Source organism: Protomyctophum bolini, assembly GCF_963924005.1.
Source record: "Protomyctophum bolini genome assembly, chromosome: 19".
In the NCBI taxonomy this organism is placed as follows: Eukaryota; Metazoa; Chordata; class Actinopteri; order Myctophiformes; family Myctophidae; genus Protomyctophum; species Protomyctophum bolini.
Window position 1 is genome coordinate 15483062 of NC_137880.1, and position 20688 is coordinate 15503749.

Genomic DNA, 20688 nt, shown 5'->3' on the forward strand with positions numbered 1-20688 from the left:
TAGCTTTTACATTAAAATAACGAACGAATTGAAGCACAATGTTACACGAGAGTCAACGAGATTCCTCACCACACACCAAACATGGTCGCCTCACCCGTCACCCCCTGCTGGGGGTAAGGTTAACCTCGCATCACGCTTGGTTGAATGGTTCTATTCTCAAATTCGGTCTAGAGCCCGCCTACCGTATCCGGTCATTTCCACACATACACACTAATGACGTCTCCGTATCCGCAACAGACCGGATAGGCAAACCGCAACGAGCATTTATCCCAGCCATCCCTAGTAGGGTTATGAATGGAGGAAGGAGGGACTGGACTGCAGTGAGCACACACTTCCTGAAAGGAGCTTCTGGCTGTTACGGAGAGTAAAAATACACACCTAGCCAAGCTAGCTAGAGGAACAAAGTTATGCCTGGCTGTCAAACTGTTGGAAAGGGACTCCGTTAGAAAATGGACATGACATTTCCCCGCACCTGAACAGTAGACATACCGCGGCCCCCTCCATGTCCAGAGAGCCGGCGGCGCTGGTCAACAACAGTCAACTGCGACGGGTTTGGATTGATGAGGCTAATTTCTCTCAGCTAGCTAACGTTAGCATCCAGGCTAGCTGGCTAGCTCTACTACAACGCCGCAGGCCTCGAGTAAGTTGTGTTTTTCTTTTTGTTTGTGATTCTGCCATGGCAGGTATTTAGAGCGTGTCGTGAAGGGCCGGTCTATGTTAACAATAACTTTATGTATTATATTATAACTTGTCGCAAGACAACTTGTTGTAGTAGCAGGTATGCAGCTTTCCTCTGACGCAGGGTTTATGTTTCGTCGTACGACGGCCTCGCCCCCCAAAAAAATAACCGATCTGCAAGCTCACTGTGGGGCCCGGCCGCCACGTGCTGTGAGCTTGCAGATCTGCTCTATCCGGACGGATATACGCGTGACAGTGGCGTCGGCTAGCTGATTAGCTCCAAGATTAGCACGTATCGTATCAGCTGTGTAGTTTGTGTGGCTGCTTTGACAGCTTCTTGTCGCAACAAAAACACAGCTGGAGACATTTAGCGACTAAATTAAGTGGAGACACACGGGCGTTTACAGGGTTTTACAAGTTGATGATAACCTCACTTGTTTGGCGACATAGGTCGTTACAAATGACGTGTTTTCAGCATAAAATACATTTACACGTGATCAATCAACTTGACAGTCGTCCCACTATAGGTAGGTAGGTAACTGTTGTATGATATCGGTTTAATATATATATATATATATATATATATATATATATATATATATATATATATATATATACATATATACATACACACACAAAACTAACTTACGTTTCGTCTTTATTTTTTTCTGTACAGTTACTGGCTTTTAGCTGGTAATGTCTCTAGGGTTACCATCCGCAGACATGCACGAGAGAGATACTCCTCCTGGTTACCCCTTTGAAGAGATTGAGTATTGTGATATTGAAGTCGAGGAGGTAAGTTAATTGTAACCTATCGATGCACTCAAATAGCTTTTTACTGGCAGGATTATATAGGCGGTATTCGTAGTAATGTATGTCAATGTGTAATGTACTTCAGTTTGTATTGTGTTGTTGACAGATCTTTTTTTCTTTGCTTTTAGGTGGTGGGAAGAGGTGCTTTTGGTGTCGTTTGCAAAGCCAAATGGAAAGGCAAAGATGTTGCAATCAAGACCATTGAGAGTGAATCAGAAAGAAAAGCCTTTATTGTTGAGGTATAGTTGTTGTTGTTGTTGAGGTATAGTTATATTGCTTCAGCAATACTCTGATAACTGTTTATGTAATACATTGTATTGAAATAATTAACTAGTATTGGATGATGCTAGTGTTCTGCAGCTAATCTTAACCCTTTATCTATTTGTCCGTAGCTTCGGCAACTTTCACGAGTGAGCCATCCCAACATTGTGAAGTTATATGGCTCTTGCCATAATCCAGTAAGTTGATCATGAATCTGTTAGGCTAAACAAACTCATTATGACAGTAAGTTAAATGTTTACTGTCTGCAAGATATCCTTGCACAATGGCTAAGCATGAATATTATTCATCTTGGTAATTTGAGGAACATGACAACAGATTTTTTGAATATTGATTCATCAACCATCACTAATTGTGGAAAGTAAAAACCTGTGCCTTAATGCAGGCAGTGTTATAATTTTATGAGACTCTCATGAATGTTTTCTGCCCTAAGGTCTGCCTGGTGATGGAATATGCTGAAGGGGGGTCATTGTATAATGGTGAGTCTCATTTGCTGGACCACTGAGCCTATTATGACATTTTACAACCAATATCACTTAGGCCTGCAAAGTTGTTTGTGAAATAGAAAGTGTAATGTTGAATTTGGTCTTGCCTGGTTTGCATGATGTGATTTGTACAATTGTTTTATCTAGCCTACATATTAATCTAGATTCTTGTTCATCCTTGCCCCAAGATCAAACAGATGGGCATTACTTGTGGGGGAAAATAGCCCCATTCAGACTGAAGAAGCAGAAGCTAGCTTCTGCTTCTTCGTCCCATGTTATCTCTATGCAGAACAGCTTCTGCGTTTAAAAGCTGGAACAATAGCTTTTTTTTGTTTTTGCGTTTTTTTTTTCTCACCGGACCTTAACTTTAAAGCAGCTTTTAAAAGCTGGAGCTTTAAAAATCTGCGTGTAGCCAATCAGAGCACAGCGTGGTTTGAGGAGGCGGAGTTGAGCTCATTTTACAAAACCGAAAACCCTCTGGAAAGCTGTCCGACCCAATTGTCCGCATTAAAAAAAAAACTTTTTGAATATGGGCTGTATATGAAATATGAATGGATATTTGGCAAGACCATAGCATATTTTGTGATAGAAATTAAAGTTTATATGAGAAACAAGTTGTCGAAGCGGTGAAAACAGGTTGTGTTCCGTGTGCCGTCGCGAGTGTCACGTTTCTGGGGACAAGTCATCGTGCATTCACCCCCCCCTCCGGTTCTCATCGAAGCTATGGATGAACTACTGAACTGAACTCTCCAGAACGCTATCCGTCGCTTGTGGACTGTTTGTGGACTAAACAGTGCACGCACACACACACGGTTGATAAATTAGCAGATATAGATAGATAGACAAACAACTAAACAATATTGTGTCGGAGTTTTCCCAAAAACAGCAGCCCGCTGTCAGCGCGTTTCTGTGCCGGTCCTCGTGTGTTTTGCTGGACGTTTCCTCGCACTAAAATTAATTGCCCTTGTCGCGGGACCTCGCCCTGAGCACAGGGAGTTGACCACTGGTGTACGCTCCTCGACACCCAGTCTCAATTTAGGGGGTCCTCCGCGGGCCGGGCCACAGGGTCCAGAAGTCGGTCCACTTTCGCTCGAGGTTTCTCCTCGACGACGGGGTCTGGCCGCAGGTCACCCGAGGCACCATCACCGTGGTACAGTGGCGCTAGTAATGTACGTACTACAGGAGTGGGGCCTTGATCATACCTTATATCAGTTGTATGTACCCCCTCTATTTATGCAATATGTTGCCCATGTTTTGTGATTGGTTTGCTGCGTTCTGAATCGATAAACCAATCGCATATAAGATTTATTTGAGGGAATCATTTAAATTGGTCTATTGCGTTCATGTAGGCCTATCGATGAACCTCATACCAAAAGTTGAAAGATACTAGATAGCCTATATTTATAGATAGATAGAACACGTGTGTGTGTGTGTGTGTGTGTGTGTGTGTGTGTGTGTGTGTGTGTGTGTGTGTGTGTGTGTGAGATATTGAGCACCGTGGACGGTGGAGGAGCCGACACGGGACTCACTTGCGAGCCAGTTCTCTCTCAGTGCCCCTGCAGTAATTACCCCCTCCCGGTTCCCACCGAGGTGAACAACTGAACCCCGTAGCTGTCTCTGACCGTGGACTAAACACACACACGGTTTATAAATGAGCATATATATATATATATAGTCTATAGACAAAGAACTAAAGTCCAGAGTCCCCAGCGCGTCGTATGCACCGCGTGTGTGTGTGTGCGCGAGAGAGATCAATAATTAATAGCCTTTATTATAAAGGCTATTAATTATTGATCTCTCTATGCACATGCATATCATACAACTGATATAAAGTTTATATCAGTTGTATGATATGCATGTGCACATGTCCGTTGCACTGGACTCCGTTCCGGTGATAATATCACCGTGATATTGATTATTAATTAAGTAATTAAAGTATGCATAGCCTACTACTAGTTGGCACAATGTTTCACATCATCTGCTAATTAAAAGCAAACTTTAAATGTGCTGATGCTGTAGTCAGTGTAAACGGTGAGGGTCCGTGGGGGAGGTGGAGGAGCGGTCTGACTCTAGGCTACTGCCACATATAGCCAGCCGAGGTCAGTGACAGACAGACAGCGCCGAGATGGGGGCTCCCTTCCACGGGAGACTTGGGACTGAATGTCCGGAAATCGCACGTAAACATAAGCTGTTTTAATTGCTTTTACGACGTGCTGGATATATACAATTGTATTTCTACGGTATGCTCTTTCTAAATCAACATTAACATTACATACAGAGCCGCCATTTAAAAAAATGCCCGGAGGGTTTCGCTCGTGGCCAGCTGGGGGAGAGGAGAGCGGAGTGGGGGGGAGACATGAGCGCTGAAGACGGGGAGGATTGAGATCCGGTCCGTTCGGTTATTTACAAACAAGTTTACCAAGATTATATTATTTATTCATCCATACATAGGTTATGATGTAACTAAATATATAAGTATGTCTCCTCTACAGTCGCTATTTTACATTTTAGACTTTCAAATGCGCATCTGCTCAAACTGCCTGTCTCTCGTCTCAAAGCCAGACAGCCAGTCCAGGCAGCTTGAGTGACAGGTACCTTGTACACGCCCACTTTCTCAAAAAAAAGCTGCGTCTTTCTGAGTTCTGCTTCTGCTTTTTAAAGCAGCTTCTTCAATGTGAACGGAGCTTTACGCAAGCAAATGGTAGTACTTCTCTAAGCATTTATCTGAATCTGTGCTAAAACCTTTTACTGTGATAAAGGTGTGTTTGGGCTGCCACACACACCTTTTGCACCATAATATGTTATGCATGTACTAGTCTTGTGTAGCTAGGTCATCAGATCGGGAGGTGGCCTTTTTTCCCGACAGCATTCTAGCCGACGGGGCAACGGTCCGCTCCGCAGTGGGGGGACATTCGCTGCGATGCGAAAAAGCGATGGTCCGACATGCGCTGCTCCCGTGCTTGCGGTTAGGGTTAGGTTAGGATTGAGGTTTTGGATCAATATGCTGTCGGAAAAAAGACCTGCACCCATCAGATCTCTACTTACTGATGCATCTGGGGAAATCAAAATTCAAGGATTTGGTCAAAGAGCCTTGATTTTCTTGAGAATATATTGCATTCCACCGTTCCATGCCTCGCCAATAGTACAATTTTAGTACACCCTTTGGTCTCCTAGTCTCATCACAGGTGTAAAGAAGTGGGTGAAATTTCAGGTGAAGGAAGAATAGATGTAGAAGTAAGGGCAAGGAAACGGGTTAAAAAATGGATTTTGGAGGGAATATGGAAGTATCGCTTTATTTTGTTTATTCCCGTCCCCCCCAGTCATGGATGAAATAATATTTTCTAAATATAGAAAATGGCTGATCTAAAAGCTCACAATGTGTTGCAGATGTGCTGTGAGCTTGCTTGTAGATTGTTGTATGATAAAATGTATAAAACAGCTTAAATGGTTAATCGGACTAATCGATTTAGTGAATTGTAAAAAATCCCGGATTGATGTATATTTTCAAAAAGCATTCTAGATTATTTGATTTATAGAAAAAGTAATCGCTGAGACAAAACGGTAATTGTTCAGCCCTAGCTGATTTTTCCTGTGTACAGTTTAACCAAATGCTACTGGGTTTGTGTTTATTTTGGTTGTGATTGTGTTCTCTGTCCACAGTGCTGCATGGTGCTGAACCCCTCCCCTATTACACGGCCTCCCATGCCATGAGCTGGTGTTTTCAGTGCTCCCAGGGCGTGGCCTACCTCCATGGCATGAAACCAAAGGCTCTCATTCACAGGGACCTCAAGCCTCCCAAGTATGCTCCTCCTCACTGATCTCTCTCTCTCCCCCTGTTTCACTGTTCTGAAATAGTGTCTCTTCTTGCATCCTTTGACCACTTAAACCTAGTGTCCCTATTCTCGGCATGAGGATGTGGCAATAGTAGATTGGTTATTTTTGGTGAAGAGATTTGGTGTAGAGGGGACAAAAAGGAGAGTCCTAAGGATAGACTCTACAGGACCATGGTCAACTAAGGGTTTAAGTGGTTCATTTGTTTCACTGCCAGCTTGAAGTCAATGTGGCACTTAGATTATTGCTTTAGACTTTATTTAAACAGGCAGCGTTATTGAGAAAGTCTTGAACATTTTATATTCAAAGGTGAGATGGTCAAAATTTACGATCCACATGAGCTCTGTTATGCTGTTTTGTGAATGGTTATCATTTGTTCACTTTAGCAGTGGATCTGGAGTCAGGAGTAGGAAATCCCTTAAAAAATGACATTACGGCTTGACATTACGGAGTTAACATGGCAGTCAATTGTACATAAATCTGCTAAGTAATTGGGTGAATGACATTTACACAGGCAGTAGACCAGAGAGGAGGGAGGAAAATGGACGGATATCTTATCCCACATTTGAATAGAGGTTGCTCAAAAGATGGGAAAACTAATGTCCAGGTTAACATTTTGGCCGCTGCTCAAGATTAAACATGCATTGATGCCTCTGACACAAGTTGTTGATAATATCTGATTATATGACGAGTGAAGCGCAATGATGTTTGTCCGGGCTTAGCAGATACTGATCCAAATTTAAATATACCTTGACCTGCACCATAGTAGACCATACATTAAGCATTTTATCTGTTTGGCCATGTAATGGGCAGACCCAAAGTATTGGGTTTTGAGTGTATTATTGTATATAGACAGTGACTTATAGTCTTGAGTAGTTCCAAATGTCCAGCAGGAAATCTTCAGACATGCTTTTGGGGCAGCCTTTTCAGTTCACTCCTGGATCATTGGTTTTTTTCTGCCGAACTTCCAAGATCAAATCATTGAATACCTGCTTTGGCCTGTTAATCCTGGAATGGGCCCATGGTTAAAACACACGCAAAGTATGAATCAAGCTTTTTGCTTACCATGCAAGGCATGCATGGACCCATTTGGCCGTGCCATGGAAAAGCATTAATAGCAGCAACAAGAAAACCTTGCACCTGCAGTAAAACCACGTAAAGCAAAAAACAACAGATAAATCACATGCATTGTCCAGCAAATGACTTTTTTATTTGGTTAGTGATGGGAACAGTACTGTGTAGGTTTTGCTGTTGGCCTCTGGAGCTTGGTTGGTTTGTCTTTTGTTCCTCCTGTTCCACTTCTGTGTGTCCCCTGTCGAGAGGTGAGGACTGTTTTACATAGTGGTACTGATGGATGTCTACTGCAGTTCAGGCTCCAGAGGTTATTTATTGGACTCTTGTGGAAAGAAAAGCCCCTGGCTGACTCTGTGGGAATGACCAGCTGGTCCGTTTCCTAGAGAACTCTCATGGAGTTTCTGGGAATAACTGGGCCAATGTAGTCTGACAACTTGACAGCTCTGGGTCATTGTGCTGGTATTTTTGTTATATTGTGTTTTTCTTTCTTGCAGATCTTTTGATATACTCTTTTTATTTTTTATTTTTTTTCCTATTCACTCACATTATTCCAGTGTTTTGTTTTCAGCAGACCTTATTAGTACCTGCTGAATGCTCTCACAATATGAATTATGGTCTAAAGGCATCTTCAAAATAATTTCAAACTGATCTGTAAATTACTGTAAAAAAAAAAAACATTGCAATAATGATTACTGTTTTGGTTTCAGGGACCTCTCCATTTCCTGCTAAGGTTAAAGTGAAAAGGTGGCCTATTCATTGCAGCTTGTTTGTAGCTACTGATGGCTGCTCTGCGAATCCTTCAACACACTTGAGATATTTTGTTTTACCCAGACTCTGTTTAATGTGGTATTGTTTGTTGCAGCCTACTGCTTGTGGCAGGTGGCACTGTGCTGAAGATATGTGACTTTGGAACAGCGTGCGACATTCAGACCCACATGACCAATAACAAAGGAAGTGCCGCATGGATGGCCCCAGAGGTATTTGAAGGCAAGTATGACTGGCATCTTGACTATTTAAAATGCTTCAGCTACCTGTCCCCAGGGGCTCTGCAATATATCTATATGATATTTTGATTTGAGACTAGGATTTTGGATACATACCAGTATAAGTATTGCCTTTTCCTCCTGTGCCTTAGTTTATACAAAAAATATATATTATCGTCGCAATTAGAGGTGCTTTGATCAGGCGTTTTGGTCCCGATCACAGATTGTTTTTCTCACGATCCACCGATGCCGATCTTGTGCATAAGGTAAAATTTGAATATGTTTTTTAGTATGTTTAAGCCTGTCACAAAGCTGCAAAACTATATTATACTATATCTGACTTTTAGACCATAAAAGATTGGTTTCTCCAGATAGGGTGAATTGCCGATCACGGAGTCATTTGGAGTCAAAATCGGCCCATTGGTCGGATCACCTAGTTGCAATACAACATTATTGATAATGATAAACCTTATTTATAAAGCACTTTTCAAAACAAAGTTACCAAGTGCTTTCCAATACAGAATCATTATTAGGGCCTGGCCTAAGGTTTCTGAAAACCTTCAAATTCTGATTCATTATTTTTTAAATAGTTATGTTGCTACATGTATAGCAATAGCTGAGACACGGAGAGCGTGCCGGCATCAAAGGTAGAACAACGTATACATTGCACCAGGCGTCGATGGGTTAAGCATGCCATGTACCGTCACCATATATGCATCGAATTATCGTATCGCTGGTGATAATTGCGCTCTCTTTGCTTTGTCACTTTTTGCCCTTAACTGCTGCGTTGCGCCAACAGTTTTAAGATATTCATTCTTAATTTCTAACCAGCTATAGTCACCAGCTTTTGTTGATGGTACTCTCCCAAGCATACTGAGAAAGATGAATGGAATGAGGCTTGTGGTTTTATTTCCCCCGAGAGACTAGAGTGTAGCGCTAGTCTTCTCACTCAGCCACTAGCCTAATGCATTTATACATTATGAGACATGTTCTTGGCAACGGAGGTCAGGAGCAAGCATGAATTAAGGCAGTCATTATCTTGTTTTTGGTGGGGAGTTACATGACTCCTGTGCAATTAAGCAACTCTCATTTGCCCCTGTATCGAACCCCCTTACAGCGAATTAGCATCACTGTGAAACACTATCAGAATGTCCCCATGCAGCAGCATTAACATAGGTCTGTTTATTTGTGCAGGTTTGCGCTCGTGCTTTTTAATTCTGCAATAACGTGCAAAGTAATTAAGCAAGTTGCGAGCACTCATGTGTTCAAATTGCTCCCTTATTCTTATCCCCCTTGTCTGAAAGAGCAGGCAAGGATAAAAAGCTTCCAGAGCTTTCACAGGCACTTAACAGTACTCCTCTCCAAACACAGACAATTATTGCTTTTGTCAGTCAATCAGCCATATCAAGCCAAGCCCCCCACCCCACGCACACTCGCTCTAACCCCTGATGCGTCATTGTCAATGGCTTATTTTCGTTGTGCGACACCGGTCAGCAGCTAAGTATGTGTTGCTCCTCTTTACTTCCAGGAAGCAACTACAGTGAGAAGTGCGACGTCTTCAGCTGGGGTATCATTCTCTGGGAGGTGATCACGCGCAGGAAGCCCTTTGATGAAATCGGAGGGCCGGCCTTCCGTATCATGTGGGCCGTGCACAACGGTGAGTCTGAGAAACGGGCGGACAAGTTGTGAAACGTTGTTGGTAGCTGTCAACAGGGTACACCAACGAAGGTGTGCTTGGCTGTCACTCACCATGCTCAACTCAAGGTTCTGATGCCTGCCTACCTGCTGGTGGGGTAAATGAGCTGAGAGGCTGGTAGAAAATAGCAATTAAAAGGCAGGTTCACCTGTGTAGCACTCCCCGCAGTTTCTTTCTGTACAGAGACGGATGGCATGGAATACTAATGAGACACAGAACATCTGGGGAGCAGGGAGTCTAATACGCTGCACTGCTGAATCTGTCTTGCTGACACATTACCGCTTGCCAGCTTCAGGAAACCTGGGATTTAGCATAAATTAACAGAATTGTACTGAGGTAAATGTCTTGGTGTAATAGTGTTCAAATTAAAGTGAAAGCACACAATTGGGTGCGTGTTCAAAAATCTACCCAAGCCTGTCACAATTATTACATAATCGCCTGAACACAATTATTTGAACTATTCACAATTGTTTTTTTTATTCTTAGAATATTTGTATTCATCCATCTATAATTCTATATAAAAAAAGCTGGATGAAATTAACTGTAGTCCATGCTCTTTTTGGTCAATTTAAACCTGGCGTTCTTACTTTCGGCATTTAAGGACAAATATTTGCAATGTTGAATGATGAGTTAATACATTTTCAAAATGTAAAAAAAAATATATATATACACAAACAATACCAGATCTACCCATATACCTGTTGGACTACTACAATAGCCTAAAAGACGCACACAGGCACTATATCAGAAGGAGCCCCACTGATCTCACTGAACCCATTTTCGGTCAATGAAAATTGGTCAAGTTTGTTCTACTGCTATGCCACCAGTATGTGGAATGCCATACCAACAGTCATACAAAAGTGACTCCTTAACAGTACCTTCCTTCAAAAACCACCATAAAAAGCACCTACAGGTAACTGCAAGTTTTAACTGGCCCCTATAAAAAAAGTTTAAGCTATCACTGGAAAGGACCCTCCCAACTGTTTACTGTACATATCTATCTTTTTTGTTTAGCATATTACTGCATATTATTGATTGTCTATGAATTGAATCCACAGGACCTCAATGTAAACGAGCCCTGGGCTTTTACTATTCTTTTGTATAAATCTTTGCCAACGTGCCTTTCGTTAATAATGTATTGATAATAAAAAAACATGGTGTGACGCATGCAAGTAACTGCCGTGGTGTGATGGGATGTGTCTTATTTGTGTTGATATTCAGGCACACGTCCTCCCCTAATCAAGAACCTGCCCAAGCCCATTGAGAGTCTAATGACACGCTGTTGGTCCAAAGATCCGTCTCAGCGGCCCTCAATGGAGGAGATCGTTAAGATCATGACTCATCTAATGAGGGTAATCCTTCACAGCAACATCTCATCTATATCTGCTTCAATGCCATGCTGAATAACATCATTTCGACACAATTATTGGGGGGGGGGGGGGGGGGGAAACATTTTTCTTATTATCAAAACCGATCGCATCGCAATTTTCCGGTGGGACGTCATCGATAATGTTCCCCCTCCCCATTTTAGCCGACGAAAATTAAAATGTGAATAACTCTTGATCTAAATCATTCCGTCCAATTCTAAGAAAAGATTATGTGTTAGACGGTCCATCGAGGTCCCGTCGCTAGTCTCGTTAGAATTAATCATACCTCCCGTTGTCGATCGCAACGAGAGTGTTTTGGCTACATCAAGCTACTTCAGCCCCATCCGGGATAGCATCCGGTCCGTCCCTAAATGTGCTCCGCTGCTATAAATCGAAAAATGTGATAACTTCTTGTAAATATGGATGATCTTCAAGATCACAACGCATAGTGATGGCAGATGCACGTTGAGCTTGTAGATCGCCTCTCCCGGTGGAAAAGTGATGGCATGTGTGCATACTCTTTATTGTGATATGGCATAAGTGTTGTCTTTTCCTGGTTTTAATCACGTAAGCCCTATTTCATTCTTTAAAAAATGTTCTGAAAATTCTGCGGAACTGGCTGATTTAAACCTCGCAACAATACATGTTGTGAGCTTCTATGGGCCTTATTTTTGCCATTTAAAAAATATATATTATAGGGCTGTCAATCGATTGAAATGTTTAATCGTATTATTGCCCATAGTTAATCGCGATCAATCGCATATTTGTTATCTGTTCTAAATCTAACTTAAACAGAGTTTTTGACATTCTTAATCATCATCACCTTACAATTGAGGCCCTCATTTTCAATGTAGCTGAGGTTGATACAAATCTAAATACTTCCAATTCCATAGATTGTAAAATCAAGGTGAATTTCAGGGGGAGTTGCACCACTCAGTTCACACAGGTGTGATTTTCTTTTAGAACGAAGTGGATCCCAAATAATTAAAACTATCTGAATTGGAGCATGAAGATGATCAAAAACCCAGACCATTACAGCATACAGTAATTTATTTCCGTCTCTTTGCAGTACTTCCCCGGATCTGATGAGCCCCTGCAATATCCATACCAGTATTCAGATGAGGGTCAAAGCAACTCTGCAACTAGTACAGGTACAGTAGTAGTAAAAACTGATGCTGGGTGGGATACTTGGACATTCGGATCTAGGTTACTATTCTTTGGGTTATTTTCATAGGAATTATTTACTTTGCTATAGTTTTTATGCATGTGTTTTTGCTAGGATTTCATTTTACTTATGTGTAAATGTTGTGATGTGATGCAAGCAAACTTTTCACCATGTGAGATTGATGAGGTGAACTGTTTGGCAGGTTCTTATGTGGATTACACTTGCACCAGCACGAGCAACAAAAGCGATGCAAACATGGAGCACGTCGACTCCCAAAGAAGCAATGACACTATCAAGATCACAACTCAGTTTGCACCTCAGTTCAAACCAAAGGCAAAATATCTCCTATAATTCAAAGCCATTGAAATTGGGTCTTTTAATAGTATAAAGACAGAACATACATGGATTAATTAGTTCATTAAATGTCAAATTCACATAAATAACATGTTCCCAAAGTAAGAGCTCCAGTTGTGTTCTTTGTGTGTGCTCTTTTAGGGAGACCCTTTAAGGACCCTACCTCTGTCCAGAGGGGGCAGTGTTGAGAGCCTATCGGCGCGGACGCAGTGCCTGGCTTCCAATGATGGCAAACGAATGAGCGCCGACCTGTCAGAATTGGAGCCAAAGATGCCTTTTGCACCTGCAGGTAATTTCAGCGACCTACACAGTGGCCCTGGCCCTGCCAATAATAATCTAACTGCAGGAGTAACATCATCGGACATTGTCATGACCTTTTTAGAAATGAAAAGTCGTACAAACTTCATTGTTATGCAGCAAGGATTACATAGGAAATGCAATACCGTTTTATCAGCTGTCTTAACACTCCCAGCTCCCCAGTCGAGATTCATTTCATCTGCTTTCATCACTCGGGAGGTGATGACTCACTCATCATGCAGATGCATCCGTTTGACACCCCCACCCTCACCTTTCCCCAACACCTTGAAATGTTGTCGAACTAGCCTGTCAATCATCTCCCCCTTCTTCAAAAGCTCAAATTGGAATGCAGCATCTTCTGCATCCTTTCATGATTAAAGAATACCGTAGATATTTTTCTATGCTTAGTTTTGGTCGGAGATTGATCGAATTTATTTAGTTAGAATTTAACCACTTTAACCCAGTGTACTTTGTTTACTGTGGTCCCCCAGGGGGTATAGACTAGGTCGTCTCCTTTTTCTGCTCTACACCAAATCCATTTCCAGATAATGGCAGATCTTGTAGATCTGCTATTTTCTGCAAATGTTTGCCTGTTTTTGTAGAACGTTTGCCCAGAATAGGGATGCTAGGGTTCATGTGGTTAAGGATCCTTAGTTTATTTTTTATTTATTTTTAGAATCCTTAAAGGTAGAGTTTCAAAGAGAACTCTAGGTTTTTCCATATCTTGAGCATCATTGCCCTCCATAGCTATGCCCTTTCTTTGCTTTATTATGAAACGTCTTCTATTCAAACCGCTGTTTGAGCTGACTGGTGCGGAGATATTTTATTCCGTGCCTGCCTGCCATGTGGAACACCCTCCACAGCCAATGGTATTGACAGGGTGCATGCGGCCCCTTTGCATGTCCAATATATGCTATGCGCTACATGCATGCGTGTCCTGACCTGGAAAACGGAACCAGGAAGTGAGACTTTCTCCGTTTCCAGTCCAGCTTGTCCTCGAGTCTTGCATGCTTGTGTCGCAGCCATGTGTGTGTATGTGTATTTTTGCAGCACGCCCACAGTATAAACGAGGCCACCGTAAAACTGCGTCATACGGCACCATTCTGGATGTTCCCAAGATCGTCGTCACAGGTATCAGTGCAGGACCACCGGGCTTCCTGGTTGCCTTGGGTGTGCTGGCTTGACTGAACCTACCAGCAGGCTTTTACTGTGCTTTGTCCACGCCCCTCTCCTGTATGTCACTCCAGATGATGCTTTGTATCAGTGGTTCCCAAACAATGGACCCACTTTTGGGTTCAGAGTCAATTTAAAAAAGTAAAAAGTAATTCCATAAATGGCAGACCATAAATAGTAGATCTACAACATCAGCTATCTTAACTTGACTTTGGAGTTAATTCATGATATATATTTTTTTGTCAGTTTGGGTCCTGCGGAGACGCCAAACGTCTCTTTTGGTTTTGTGTCTAGTTGCGAAGGTTTGGGAACTGCTGCTCTATATAGAGTTGGCACACGGATACAAAAAATAATTGAAACGCTCCCAAATCTCAAAGCTCTGATCAAATCTGTCCATTCTTCCTGACACCAGTGTGTTTTCAATTTGTGCCATTCACTCACTGTCAGTCTTTTGTGACATGTAGGGTTATAGATCTGCCATTTTCACAGAGACTAGACTACATGGCATGGCCATAGTGACACCTGGTTGAAAGTAGTTAATATATGAAAATGACTTCTGTGTCATAATATCCTGGAGCAATGATGATCAAATGTGTATTCATCCTGGAGTAACATGCATCAGAGCTACCTCTCCTCTTTAGTTTGTACTTTGTGGTTTTATGAATGATGAGAGGAACGTAATCATGAGTTAACATTCTTTCTCATCTCGTCACTTCCTCCTCGATTGCTCAAGACTTAGTTTAGTGCTAAATTGAAGTACCATGATAAAATCACAAATTCATAATGATGGAATTATTTGAAATGTATTTTGTATTAAGGCTGGGTAAAATATGGACAATCATTTTTCACCAAATACCTTATTTAATTTGTATATACAGGTAATGTTGTATAATACAAAATAATGGCATGTAGTGATGCGTTCTAAGATGGTACATTGGCTATTAAACCATTTTTATATAATTTGTGTGTTAAACTAGGAAAAGACAACTCTTATGCCATTTCACAATATCCAAAATCTCAAACCATCTACCGGTAGTCTTACATCACGGTATTGATATAAAATGTTATATTGCCTAGCCCTAATATGTAGGTTACATTATTTAAAAAATAATAAAGCTAAGGCTCTAAACAAACAGTTTTAGAGCCCTTGGGTAATTTAATCAGCATATTGCATTAGATGGGGGGGTGACACGGATGAGAAGATCATTCATAACTCATGGACTTTCTGTTTTTTCCTCTCGGTCATCTTGCTGGCTTGGCTACAGATCATGGGGAGAGGGAGTAAATCAGAGTGCCCCAGCTCGCTGCATTTAAACTTGTCCTTGCCTTTCATGCATAGAGGACATTGTGAAAGCTTGGCTAATTTTCTTTCTTTCTTTTTTTCTTTTACCACACATGCACACTTTGTGGGAAAAAAAATAATTTTGATTAATTTCGTTCACATTGAGGGGTCAGAGCTATTATTACTACCAGAGATAGGGGATGAAAGAAACGGGGACAGCACTGGATGTCAAAAAAGGCTTCTATTTTGGAAGCTGCATGAGAACGTTGAATGAGTGGCTAATTAAATCCAGTGACTACGGGAGGGGACTGATTGTTAGTAGAATGAACATTATCGCTGCATGTGCACACCTGTATATTGTCATTCTTTCCCACGTTGCACAAATTTTGTTCATAGTTATTTTTATTTTTTTTAATAATGGGGTTTGAAATTAGAGTACAGTTTTATAGAATAAGACTTTCAAATATTTCATTGGGATAAAAAATGGGATTAAAATCTTAAATTTAAATGTGAAAAGACTCAAGAGTCAAAATTATGCTGATTTGTTATAACATGAAGGAAAGGTTGTTGAGAAATTCAGCATTAGTTATAGTTATTAGCACGAGATTTGTAACGCAAACTTGTTATGATTTGTTTGGGGTGACCATTTTTGGACTGTTGTGTGTTCTTTGTGTATTTCCCAATGGGTAAAGGCTGTAATACCAAGGCCAAAAACTATTTGACATACAAGTTGATACAAAGCATCAGGGACTATGAGTCCTACGAATGTTCTTGGATATATGAAAAAGAAATGGTGTGTGTAATATTTAATCAAACATCAGCTGCTCGTCTCAACTTCACTAGTAAGCAAGACTTAAATTAAACCTGAATTACATAGGCCTATATAAAATGTGAGTGCTTAGTAAGTAAAACTTTGTTACTAAATATTTACACCTACCGACTACTACCGGTAGTTAAAACATCTCGAGGTGCAAATTGTCGAGTTTTATAACAGTTCTACTCCTTGTAAACAATAATACAATTAGTCAACCAATACCATCATAGATTTTAATCTAGGTCTGAAATAAGCATAATGTTTAATGTTTAGTGTTAAACTGGCATTAATGTCACATATGTGTCACATTTTTAATTGAGCCCACGCTCAATCAAAAACCAATACAGCTAATGTTCTATAATATATTGTAGCAATAATGTAAGGTTGTATTTCTTGTCTAATAATTCTAACCTAAAATTACAGTACAAATGGGATAGATTAACTTGTGTTATTAATGTTGTGTAATTGAACTAAAATTGGAACATGCATTCTTGAAAGGCATACAAAACACAAGACAACAAAGCAATTTATTAACAACAAAAAGACAGCCAAGTTTACTATATTGCTGTGGTCAGATGAAAGTTAGGTTGGAAATGGTGTTGGATTGGTTGGCTGCTGGCAGTGACGTGTTTTTACATTGTTTGCCTTTCAGTGGGAAGCCCCCTCTTTTACACATCTGTAGAGCTTTCTTTTCTTTTGAATGATGCCAACCAATTTACCAAATTTGACTGACAAGACGCATAGACAATGAATCCAGATAGATATTATTGCATGATGTGAGGGAGGGACATGTTTCTACTTTTCTACGAAAGGTTTGAAGAGGTTTAATTATCCAGCAAAATCACCCTCTATTTGTGCCTTCCCATCAGCCATGTCTAAAGTTTGTCCATTACATCGTATTCCTTAAAATAGTTCCTAGCCTCACTCCCAGCCCCCCAACCCAAACAAACCACTATGCAAACACTATGCTTCACAAATGGGCTCAGCTATTCATGTGGTGGATCTGGTCTGCAGTGTTGTATGAGTGATATGCAGTGTTGGAGTGTGGTGGGTGTTTGTGCTGTGGTCGCATTAGAGCCATGTCACGGCACATGTTGACAGGGCCGGGGCGTAAGGGGTAAAACCCAAGCAGCTGGCTCTGCGGATCGGGATTCCCCCTTCTCCCCATCTCTCCCCAACAACCGGACACGGACACGGCTCCCCTTCATCTTGAACATCTAGTCGGTCTCATGCTTTCTTCCTTTCTGTCTATATGTGTCCCTCTGTCCGGCCCACAGCCACCTGCGAGGCCCAGAGACGTCGATCCGTGCAGGACTTACCGGGGATAGGCTCAGACTCCAACCAGGTAAGCTGCAATGAGGAGTTCAGTTTTTGATAAGTTAGCTACAAAAATAAAGTGAATAATTGGGGCAATGAACTTACCGGTAGTCTATTGATCTTTGCTTGTTTTTACATGAAGCATAAAGTTTTATCGTATTAAAAATGTCAGTCTCACATCTTGTAGCATTATATTCATAAAACAGATGAGCCAATACTTTCAATATTCTCTTGGCGTTTGAGACGATGTTGGCTCAATGTTTGGCGCTCACAGCTGGAGAGCATATTCAAAACATTAAGAATATACCCCGCCCGCTTCCCCATTCATGTTTTGTATGGATTTGTGACACTGATGCCATTTAATGAGATGGGAGCTTCTCAAAGATTGGGATGTGTGCTTTGTGAAGGGAAGCAATTCCTCTGAGAAATGTTTGGTATGTCACTTCATGGAGGAGGACGACATTATGCATGTAGGAAGCCTACCTGAGAGAGACGCACGTATACACAGTGTACCTAGATACTAGATAGACAACCTTCAAATGTCACACAACCCATATCTAACAACGTTCTCTCCTTCCTTCCCAAACAGTACACTCTTATTTAAAATTAACATTTAAACTCTGCACAGCTGAAAAGTTCTTTCATATAAAAACTTAAATCTTGGTATGGAGAAATGTATAAATTGTAGAAGATATTTTTGCACTTAACTGCCAGGTACTCAATTCCCAGAAGTGACAGCATTACATAATGTTTAATTTCCTCCGAGGTAATGTTCTCTATACCATCTATTAGACATTTGTAATATATTCTAGATTGAGAGACAAAGATGTCTTTGCTATTTGTCAGTTTATGCTTCATAGACAAATTTTGTAATTCTTACATTTTAGCTTTTCTATTACCTTTCGGGATGCAGGATATTGAACATTTTGACGATAACTGATAACGATTTTCCCATGGTCGTTTGTTCAGAGACACTAGCCATTATCTCCTGTGTTGGTAGGTAGACTAAAGAGCTGTTTTTACACCAATACAGCTGCGTGGATGGCACACATACCTATCAACATGGCATATTGTGAATAATTTCCATTGGCTGTCCCAGGTGACTGACAGTGTTTTTGTCCTATTGCAGGGGAGCAGAAACAGCAGCAGGTCGTCTAGTCCCAGTGTGAGGATGATGCCGCCGGATAAGACCAGCAGTAGAGGCTACTTCTCACCCGATGACCTCACAGGTAGACACCCTCCCCATCTGCAATTTAGTAGAAATTCCTTCAGAATGTCTCATGGGAGAGGAGGTGGAGGGCATACAAAGATTGCACATGATACTTAAGGTCTATTTATTTGTGCAAATGTTTCATATCCAATTAACACGGTCAGTTTGAGTGCAAAAGGCCAGGCCAAAGTTCGAGACTTAAAATCCATTTTATCACTTTTTCCTGCTGATGGAAATAGAGGCATAGGTATCATGCACCTTCTATCTGCTAATGGCTCATACATTATGAACCAATCCAAGTGCAGATGGCCAGGTCGGACGTTAAGTTGACTTTTATATTATTTCAATCTCAAATAGTGTTATCATAGCATCTATGGAAATATGACTAGTTTGGTACAGTCGGTCAACACAACAGTCGGTGTGACATGGAAGACAGCGATTATTCGGCAGGGCTCGAAATTAACTTTTTTACTTGGTAGCACTGGTGCTCCCAATTTCAAAATGAAGGAGCACCAGAAAAAAATTAGGAGCACCCACCAAAATCTAAGGAGCACTAATATGTAATCGATTTTTTACATTCATAAAAACAATAATATAACGTGTGGTTTACAAATAACATAAAATGACTAAAGTATAAAAATACATGCCAGAATTTAAAATGTAGTGTCCAGACTTTCTGTCCCTCATCCATCCATCTCTTCAAAGAGGCCGAGGCATCAAACATCTCCAGTTGAGGACCCTCGATCTAGTCTACACTGATTCCAGCCAGTCACATCACCCGTTTTCTTTTTCTTTGTTTTGTGTTTTTCACCTTCATAGCCTATTTAGATCATATAATTAGAATTTCTAATATAAAATAATTTCTATGTAAAACATGGTATTTATAGCTATGCCTACTCACTATGCCTACCACTTCAGTGCTGGAAAATTACTCTAATGTTATACTTAAGTAAAAGTAGCAATACTGCTGCTATGTAGAAACCAGGTAGAAACACTTACAAGTCTGCTATTCTCTCTCCCTCCCTCTCTCTCATTCCCTACCTCTCTCTCATTCCCTCTCTCTCTCTCTTGCAAGCGCGCGAGCGCACACACACGCACACACACACACACACACACGCCGGTCCGCCTCCTCCTCTTTTACATTCACAATCACAGAGTCCGTAGCGTACCGCTCCGGTCTTTTCTGAATCGCTGCCTTGAAATAATGTACTTTCTGACACATAGTGAAGTTGCGAGCCGAGGCGCTCTGGAATGTGAGCGATGCAGCGCTCAACGTTGTCCCGTACCGTTGTGTCAAAGAGTAGTTAACTACACACGTTGGTTTGTTAGCATCAAGTGCTAGTGCAGCTAGCAGACAGGAGTCTGCAGTGGAGTTGGATAGAGCGGCTGCGGCTCAGAGCGCCCGTTTTTCGAGAATTGATCGTTGTAGCCAGGCGCACCACAGTAATTATTTGTAGTAGCACTGGTGCTCCCAAATATATTTTTAGGTCGCAAAGGTTAAAATTCAGGCGCATTTGCGACCAAAATGGTCGCTATTTCGAGCCCTGATTCGGTCCTAACCACTAAAATAAAAATGATCCTGCAGTACATGCACATTTTCTTTAGGCTATTAATTTGATTGTCTACAATCAAAACTTTAAGCAATATATTTATTGACATTCTTTTTCAATTATTACAGTTATAGCTCTCTTGTTGATAAAAGGTCCAGAAAAAACACAACAGATACACAAATACAATGACAAAAAATAAATAAAATATACAATCATAACCAACAACTCAACAATCAAAAACAAATAAAATGGATATGGTCCAGGTACACCCTTTTTATACAATCTGAATTGCTATAGTTTTTTCATATTCTGCTTTATAT

General features: G+C 41.1%; 1 protein-coding gene across 3 annotated transcripts in view; it reads left to right on the forward strand.

The window, feature by feature from the left end:
• The first annotated feature begins 337 nt into the window (after positions 1-337).
• The window catches only part of map3k7 (mitogen-activated protein kinase kinase kinase 7), a 29735-nt gene continuing 9384 nt past the window's right edge, over positions 338-20688 (forward strand). The window contains exons 1-15 of one of the 3 annotated variants that reach the window (XM_080790321.1): positions 338-640; positions 1350-1473; positions 1620-1730; positions 1884-1949; positions 2204-2249; positions 5916-6054; positions 8023-8151; positions 9676-9800; positions 11061-11191; positions 12276-12357; positions 12574-12704; positions 12867-13014; positions 14073-14153; positions 17569-17636; positions 18738-18837. In XM_080790321.1, coding sequence (XP_080646447.1) covers positions 1375-1473; positions 1620-1730; positions 1884-1949; positions 2204-2249; positions 5916-6054; positions 8023-8151; positions 9676-9800; positions 11061-11191; positions 12276-12357; positions 12574-12704; positions 12867-13014; positions 14073-14153; positions 17569-17636; positions 18738-18837 — 1456 coding nt within the window. In that variant the 5' untranslated portion in view covers positions 338-640; positions 1350-1374. The remainder of the gene's footprint in view (positions 641-1349; positions 1474-1619; positions 1731-1883; positions 1950-2203; positions 2250-5915; positions 6055-8022; positions 8152-9675; positions 9801-11060; positions 11192-12275; positions 12358-12573; positions 12705-12866; positions 13015-14072; positions 14154-17568; positions 17637-18737; positions 18838-20688) is intronic. The other 2 variants (XM_080790320.1, XM_080790322.1) reach the window with 2 other exon arrangements.